This window comes from Triticum urartu, chromosome 3A (assembly GCF_056163025.1).
Source record: "Triticum urartu cultivar PI428250 chromosome 3A, HENAU_Tu73, whole genome shotgun sequence".
In the NCBI taxonomy this organism is placed as follows: Eukaryota; Viridiplantae; Streptophyta; class Magnoliopsida; order Poales; family Poaceae; genus Triticum; species Triticum urartu.
The window spans coordinates 41,111,629-41,119,287 of NC_141875.1; the positions used below are offsets into that span (position 1 = coordinate 41,111,629).

Sequence of the window (7,659 nt, forward strand, 5' to 3'; positions counted from 1 at the left end):
CAGAAGCAACATCCTAAGGCGTGGCCCTGAGGGGGGGGTGCCCAACAGAGGCGTTTTCACTTTTTTTTTCTTCCTTTTTGTGTTATGGTTTCTATGAAGAAACATCCTAAGACAAGAACTGCATTATATTGGTTATTATTGACTTTCTCACATTTTTCTAGTGTCTGTTTTTTTGTGTGTGTTGGATTTCTGTTTTATTTATTTTTTTCCAAATAGTCTTGTTTTGGATCTATTTTAAATAATGACATCCAGTTGCACAGATGTCGTTTGCGTGTGACTTACTTTTTCTCCTTTCATAATAATATCGTTGTCCGATTGTACACTAGTCAGTTGCACACAATTGCATATCCGTCCGCTACACACAACTAAATTGTCTTATATTTTCATTTTTTGTGTTACATTAAAAATCCTTTTGCATTTAAAGATATCGATTTTTGAAAGAAATGATGAAAGGAAGGCATAATAACTCATGGCCGTATTGCACGATCTCATACACAAGCATGTTCAGAATGCTCCCGGTGGATTAAAAAAAATATCGTTGGAGCAATTTGCTTTGCCTCACACGAGAATGACCTACCAGACCAGGCATCCAAAGCAACACTTATGCCCCTGATCGTGATGCTTGTGATTTTCCTACGAGATTAGGTTACGTGAATATTTGAACAGGGACCGTGTCTACAACATGCATGGTGGGATATACGAAGCCGGCGGCAATGATTAGGCTCAGCCCAGACAAATAATTAAAGAAGGCCAGCCTAAAAAGACAGAAAAGAAATGAGATCGGCCCACACGGAAAATACAACCGAGCGACACACAAACAGGCCGAAACTAACATGGCTGACGTCAGTCTACTGAGACTTCGTTAAGTCTCATTCGACTGAGTCTTAGACACTCCCTTATGTAAAAGCTGATTTGGCCTAATTTGGTTGGAGGAGAAAGAAGGCCCAGGCCCACCCCATGAAAATTAGGCGGAAAGAAACGTCAGTTTAAGTAAGAAGCTTCGTAGGTGTAGCATTTTTGCAGTACAAAACATAGAAATCGAGCGAGCGAGATGTTTTGATCACTCTTGCTGCTTTACGAGGTCGACCAAGTGACGTCCACCCTGACCTTGCCGTCGGCGCCGGCGATCTCCGCGGTGTCGGTCCCGGCGAGGCGCGGAGCGAAGACCACGGAGCCGCGCGCGATTTCCTGGTCGGGGTTCTGCCACGACGCGCTGGCGTCCAGCAGCTCGGCGGAGACTTGAAGCTCCGAGTCCGAGCACAGCGGCGCGGAGACGAGCGCCGCCGTCCGCAGCGGTACGGCCGCGTCTCTGGGCACGCGGGCCAGCTCGCCTTTCGCCCTGTGGAACAGGCTGCGCTCCTCCACCCAGCGGTCGTCCGAAGCCGCTCTGGTTTTCGCGGTCACGGAGCCGTAGACGTGGACGACGGGAGCCGAGCCGCCGTCGCAGTCGTCGACGTCATGTTCACGCGTCGTGTCCACCACCACGACCTCCACGGCGGCGGTCACCACGGCGCCACACGGGCGCGCGTTACAGGCTGAGGGTGGAGTCGTCGTTCTCCTCCGCGTACTGACTAGCGGCCATGAGGTCGACGTCGGCAATGGCCAAGCGGTCGGCGCCTCAGATGGCCGGAGGTGCTGGGTTGCAGGCAAGGTCAGCCATGCTGCCCCCAGGCGGGCGCACCGTCTGAACGCGGTAGTCCAGCGGCAAGCCCAAGCCATCGTACGTCGGGTTGCCTTGCCGGCCGGGGTCTTCAACTTGGCCGTGGACGATGCAGCCTAGCTAGGATGAGAAGAGACAAAGTCGATGCATCCACTTATAGGTAGACACACAGAAAAATCTAGTGCGTGTATGTAGAGCACAAACTGACAGGGAAAACTTACTCTAGAGCTTCGTATGTGAGCTGCGGGCGACCGGCGACGGAATCGGCCCGGTCGAGATGCCCTCCTCCCTCCCTATACATACAGGTCTGCACCGTCCCGTCACTCTCAAGCTTTCGTCTCTTTTATCTTGAATAAATAGTAAAGAAAATGCAGTGTGGAGTGTGGACGAGGATGACTCCGGGCGCTGAACTCTGTGGCTGTGGCTACATGGAAAAACATTTCTGTTTTGTGGTGGAAGAAGACAGAGGTGCTTTAAGATCTGAGCTGACATGTGGCGTCTTCTATGATGTGTCTAACTTATGAGAGAAATACATCAGGTCTTCTAGGGGGGGAAAATCTGTTAACAAAGCATCTCCAGCCGCGCCTCCAACAGGGCCTTTCCAGATGTTTTTGCCACGTCGGCGTCGAAAAAACGGCCCAGTCGCGTTCCCAGAAGCCCGTTTTTCGTCGGCTCGGGGCAAAACTGGTGTCGGCGGACCCAGGCCGAACCCGGCGTCCTGGGGGGCGCCTGGGGAGCCGGCACAAGCAAAAAGGGCGTGTGGATCCACCCTGTCGGCGAGTCGAGCGCCTCTTCCCGCCGTTTCTTGCCTCTTTTTCCCCACTTCCCTCCCCCCCGCTCGCCTTCCTCCCGCCATTCTCTTTCTTCCTCCCGCTCGCCTTCCAGTCGGCCGCCATGCCACCGAAGAAGTACGTCGTCCCACGCGCGGCAGCAACCGCGACCGGCATCGTGGCCCAGCCGAAGCAAAGGAAGCCGAGGGCGCCGCCGTCCAGGCCACCGGGCATGCCAAATGCCGAGTGGAGGGCGGAAGTTCAGCGGCGCGAGGCTGTCACCGCCGACCGGCGGAACAGGGCCATCGCCAAGAAGGCCCGCGACAACGCGGCGCGCGCGGCTGTGGCTGCCTCATCGACGGACCAGGCGGGGATGATGAATCCACCCGGCAGCCACGCCCAGTACGCGCCCTGGGGACATCAAGGCGTTGGTTCTCCGCAGCCATGGGGATCGCCCTCGCCGGGCTACGCCGACGGCGACGCGCACGGTGGGTTCAACCCAAACGTGACTTTCCCCCATGGACACCCGGCCCAGCGCACACCCTCGCCCGCCTTCGTCAGCGTGCAGTACCCTCCATACAACTACTCGCCGCCCGCCTACGCGTCCTCACCGACGCCCCCTTTCCGCCATGGCCCGTTGCCCTTCTCGCACCTTGGCGACACCGACGAGACCGAAGCCGACATGGACGACATAATCGCGGCAGGTTCGACCGCGGCCGCCGCATCTCCCGGGTTCGTCACCCAGGACGAGACGGTGGATCTCAGCGGTGGCATGGACGGCGAGCTCGACTACGTCTACGGCGAGGATGAGCAGGAGGCGCAGGAGCCGGAGGAGGACGAGGAGGAGGAGGAGGAGCCGGCGCCTGTTCCGACGAAGGGGCTCAAGAAGAAGAAGCGGGCGGCCAGGCCAGGCGAGCCGCGCATCAAGTGGGCGTCCAAGGAGGAGGAATGCCTCGCCGAAGCATGGAAAGTTGTCTGCCTCGACCCGACCACCGGCACGAACCAGAGCTTCGAGACGTACTGGGACCACATCAAGGCCGAGTTCGACGAGCGGAAGCTCGTCGACCCCTACTTCAAAGACGTCTACATGCAGCGCGGCTCCAAGGTGATGGCGAACCATTGGGGGCGTATCTAGGGGTCATGCAACAAATGGCATGGGGTCGTCGAGGAGGTCGCGGCTCGCCCGGAGAGCGGCGCCAGCGTTAAGGATCAGGTATGCCACGCCGTTCTCCCGCCTCTCTTCGTCGTCTACGCCCGCCAACTGTTTGTTCCTCCGCGCAATTGCTGCGCATATTCGCCCTGTATCGGCGTGACAACCGTGACAACGAATTCAAGTACCTCCACGTCTACAAGCACATTGACAAGTGCGAGAAGTGGGCGGAAGTCCGGCGCACCCTCGGTAAGGCCAAGGAGACATACAAGCCGGACGCGCCGACTCCGGACGCGTCAGAGGGGCGGCCGGACGGCCACAAAGGGGCCAAGAAGGGGAAACACGCCAACTCGGCTACCGCGCGAGTGCAGGAGTCCATCGAGCATTGCCTCGCCGATGCGCAGGCCCGGGCCGTCCTGCGTGAAGAGAAAACCGAGGCGCGGTGGTCGTCGTCGTTGACGAACAACGCCATCAAGCTCAACCTGCTGCGGACCAACGTCGTCGCGAAGAAGAGGAACACCGACCTGGCTTTTCTGATGGGCGGGGTTGACATGCTCCAGAGCAACGACGAGAAGCTCAAGGCGTGGTACATAGTGGAGCGCGGCCTCATCCTCAACCACCTGCCAACTCCCGCGCCCACGCCCACGCCGACGCCAAGCCCGAGTGATGATGCCTCCCCGACGTCGCCCAGCAGCACCGAAGCCGCGCCGACACCGTCCAGCACCGAAGCAGCTCCGACACCGCCGAGCCCGCGCACGCCGACTCCGCCGACGCCTGAAGCCAACCCCGCCGAGTGATTCGTTGCGCACGCGAACTTGCGGCGCTCTATTTTTTGTACGCCAGACTTGTGATCGCCGAACTATGACTTGTGATCGCCGGATTTGTGGCGTCTTTTGTGATGAGCGGGAACGACCAAGTTTAAATTTTCCGCATCTTGGGGCCGGCGCCTGGGGGTGTGACTGGGAGCTAGGTCGCCCCCAGAGGCCGAGCTAGCGCCGGTTCGCCCCCAGGCCGCTCTTTTTAGGCGCCCTAGGGGGCCGAACGGCTGGAGATGCTCTAACTTGATGAGTAGTATAAGTAAGAACAAGGTTATGATATATGACAACAGGAAGGATTTTATTAGGGATGTAAGTGGCAAATAAATGGCGTCTGCAATCCCGTTTAGTTAATTTTTGTTAGTTTGATAGTTTATTTTCCTCAAACAAACAAAAAACATTTTTGAACTACCATATTATAAGTGGACTTTAAACGGGACCCGGTTTACATCTCTAAATTTGATGGTTTGTTTGTCGGGTGGAGGCTCTTTGCTTATATTCCCTCTGTTCCTAGTGTCGTCGTTTTAGTTCAAATATGAACCAAGACCACAACACTTATTTTGAAATGGAGTGAGTAAGTCCGTCTTCTATGACACACTTTTGTATTTGTCAAATTGCCCTCCCAAATTTTTTTGGCTGAATTTCATATTTTTGTAGAAGAATGGGGCCTAGCTCCGGTTCCTTCAATGATAACACAAACTTTCAATAATTTTCATACCAAATTAGCTAAATCCTTACAACAGAAACAGAAACATAAAACTGATGGAGTTCTTTGCCTCGTAGTGGCAACTGCCAAAGCAGAGATCCGCACCTGCAGCAGGCACTAGAGAAACAAGACAGACACACATAATCAGCCAGTTGATTCTCCAACGCTAGCTCAGTCAGGATCATGCAGGCCATATGGCAACCTCGGAGTGGCCGTCCTCGGTGGCGCACGCCCTGAACATCCCCGTGGTGTTGTAGGGCATGGTGACCTCCCCGGCGGCCGACACGGCCACGAGCCCCACGGAGCCCCGGGGCACGCCGGCCACGACGCGCGCGGCGGCCTCCTCCAGCGAGAGGCCCCGGTGCTCCATCACCGCCACCACGTCGCGCGCCACGGTGTGCCTGATGATGTCCTCGCCCTTGCCCGTGGTGGACACGGCGCAGAGGGCGTTGGCGTAGGTGCCGGCGCCGATGACCGGGGTGTCGCCGATCCTGCCGGCCATCTTGTTCACCAGCCCGCCCGTGGAGGTCGCCGACGCCAGGCCGCCCGAGGCGTCGACGGCCACGCAGCCCACCGTGCCGGTCCGGCTGTTGTCGTCGTCGTTGGGAGCGCAGATTGGGTCGGTGTAGTTGTACTGGGTGTAGTCGATCTGAGAAGCAAACAGCAGGAAGGTTGCGGGAATCAACAACTGGCTGACTGAACTAGTTAATGATCTTGCTGAACAAACACACATGATAATTCAGATGTAATATGATTTTTTTATTAGAAATGTGAAATGTAATCATTCTGATTTGGCCATCTCTGTGCAATGCAACAATGAATCAGGAGCTAGCAGCTCTATCCACTTCGTGATGAATGAATGTTCAGCATTCTGAATCTACAACATGTGTGACAGTTAAACGGTAGTGATTAACACATGATCAACTTGCCGACATCTATGGGCCTGACATATATGCCAGGTCACGTGCCAAGTGAGTCACTCGAGGCCTGAACATATATGCACAGGACATGGTACCTTTTGTTTGTTTCAAGTGGGGAAGGATATGCTATCAAAATGAACAAGAAAGCAGTGTGACAGACAGAGATAGTAGTATACATACCTGCACCCTGTTGGCCTCTTTGGCGTTTTTGAGCCTCTCAATGTTTTCCTCTGTGATGAAGTGGCTTTGATCTCTAGTCTCCACACCCTGAGAACACGCACACATGGTTTTCACTTTCAGTTTCAGAAGTATTCCGGAAGCAGCTAAAACCATCGAAATTCGACTTGATGATTTTTTTTCTGTAAATTCGATTTGCATTTCAGCCTAAAGGCTGAAACATTTGCTGGAATTTAACGAAATATTTTAGAAATTATGAAAAATATTTGAATCCTTGTGCACTACCTAAATTCCTAAATAAATTTGGCCGAAAGGTAAATATTTTGGTGTCTACTGAAATTACTGAATTAAGTGATTTTATCGAAATCTAACTAAAAGTGAAAACCACACACAGGATGATTTAGATGAAGTCTCACAAATTCTTCTTGGGTGAACAACTAGTTTGGCTATGAAATGCTATTATTGCTAGTTAAAAATAGGATTATTACTCCATCGCAAAAAAATAGGATTATTACTACAGTAATAAAATAGCAGCTAGTATGTACCTGGTCCCTTGCGAAGGCCTCGGCCCCGTCGAAGGCTAGGTAGATGTGGGGCGTCTTGTCCATGACTCGCCTGGCGAGCGAGATGGGGTTGACGACGGTGGAGAGGCCCGAGACGGCGCCGCAGCGCATGTCGGTGCCGTCCATGACGGAGGCCTCCATCTCCACCGTGCCGTCGCTGGTGAGCACCGACCCCTTGCCGGCGTTGAAGTGCGGGCAGTCCTCCAGCTCCCTCACCTGCGCGCGCGCGTGCGTACGCGTGGCCCAAACATCGATCAAGCACTTGCGTCGACGCACCAGAAGATGTGCTAGAACAAGATGGAGAAGGGAAAGTGAGGAGACGGGATGCGTACGACGAGCTCGACGACGTCGAGGGCGGAGCGGCCGGCCCGGAGCGCGGCGGCGGCGAGGTCGAGGCAGCGGCGGAGCGTGGCGAGGCGGGGCTCCCTGCGCTCCGGCGGCAGCGTGCGCGGGATGTCCCCGGCGCCGCCGTGCAGCGCGATCGCCCACCCCATCGCTCGATCGATCGGTCAGCTGCTGCTACCAGTAGCCAGTAGCCAGTCGGATCGTCCAGCCAACTAACTGCTCCCTTGGTGGCGCCGTTGCTGTTAGGCCAGTGGTTGAGCGAGGCACACACGGGCGCACGTCATATATGCCGCAGCTAGCGCAGGTACGTCACGTGGTGGTCCGGCGTGATCAGTGCGCGACGCAACAAACCCATAGGCAGCAGCGCTGGACGGCAGATTGGCGCTGCTTTGGCAATGGCGTCGTCAGTGATTCAGTGCCCGGACGTCTGCCGTCAGTCGTCACGCCGGGCGCATGGGTCGGACCGACGGGCGCCACCAGCTGCAATTACACTAAGCCGCGTCACTAAATTCTTTAGGACGGTGACTACAAGTTGCAACCTTTTTTGTTTTGT

General features: G+C 55.4%; 3 protein-coding genes across 4 annotated transcripts; 1 reads left to right on the forward strand and 2 right to left on the reverse strand.

Annotated features, from left to right (window-relative positions):
* Window positions 1-758: 758 nt before the first annotated feature.
* Window positions 759-2,031, reverse strand: LOC125542592 (uncharacterized). 2 transcript variants are annotated; one of them, XM_048705672.2, is made up of 2 exons: window positions 1,882-2,031; window positions 759-1,780 (listed from the first exon to the last, which is right to left on the reverse strand). In XM_048705672.2, the coding sequence occupies exon 2, from the start codon at window positions 1,717-1,719 to the stop codon at window positions 1,075-1,077; it is 645 nt and encodes a 214-aa protein (XP_048561629.2). In that variant the 5' UTR covers window positions 1,720-1,780; window positions 1,882-2,031; the 3' UTR covers window positions 759-1,074. The 2 variants fall into 2 exon arrangements, with proteins under 2 accessions (XP_048561629.2, XP_048561630.2); XM_048705673.2 differs by having other exon boundaries at window positions 759-1,776; window positions 1,882-2,013.
* Window positions 2,032-2,554: 523 nt separating this feature from the next.
* On the forward strand, window positions 2,555-5,222 carry LOC147978323 (uncharacterized). Its single transcript, XM_087514707.1, has 3 exons — window positions 2,555-3,344; window positions 4,365-4,414; window positions 5,139-5,222. Exons 1-3 carry the CDS (start codon window positions 2,555-2,557, stop codon window positions 5,220-5,222), a joined length of 924 nt encoding a protein of 307 aa, XP_087370833.1.
* On the reverse strand, window positions 5,078-7,444 carry ASPGA1 (N-terminal nucleophile aminohydrolases (Ntn hydrolases) superfamily protein). The gene is made up of 4 exons (XM_087546218.1): window positions 7,094-7,444; window positions 6,744-6,977; window positions 6,202-6,288; window positions 5,078-5,750 (listed from the first exon to the last, which is right to left on the reverse strand). The coding sequence occupies exons 1-4, from the start codon at window positions 7,253-7,255 to the stop codon at window positions 5,283-5,285; spliced, it is 951 nt and encodes a 316-aa protein (XP_087402344.1). The 5' UTR covers window positions 7,256-7,444; the 3' UTR covers window positions 5,078-5,282.
* Window positions 7,445-7,659: the final 215 nt, after the last annotated feature.

Bases quoted from the DNA above. Each gene is read 5' to 3' on its own strand.
- LOC125542592 (XM_048705672.2), bottom strand. From the start codon at position 1,719: ATGGCTTGGGCTTGCCGCTGGACTACCGCGTTCAGACGGTGCGCCCGC.
- LOC147978323 (XM_087514707.1), top strand. From the start codon at position 2,555: ATGCCACCGAAGAAGTACGTCGTCCCACGCGCGGCAGCAACCGCGACC. The intron at 3,345-4,364 runs AGCCGCGCATCA...GCCTGAAGCCAA, and splicing joins GCGGGCGGCCAGGCCAGGCG to CCCCGCCGAGTGATTCGTTG. The intron at 4,415-5,138 runs GTACGCCAGACT...TCCTTACAACAG, and splicing joins CTTGCGGCGCTCTATTTTTT to AAACAGAAACATAAAACTGA.
- ASPGA1 (XM_087546218.1), bottom strand. From the start codon at position 7,255: ATGGGGTGGGCGATCGCGCTGCACGGCGGCGCCGGGGACATCCCGCGC. The intron at 6,289-6,743 runs GTACATACTAGC...GCGTGTTCTCAG, and splicing joins AGGCCTTCGCAAGGGACCAG to GGTGTGGAGACTAGAGATCA. The intron at 5,751-6,201 runs GTATGTATACTA...TTTGCTTCTCAG, and splicing joins AAGAGGCCAACAGGGTGCAG to ATCGACTACACCCAGTACAA.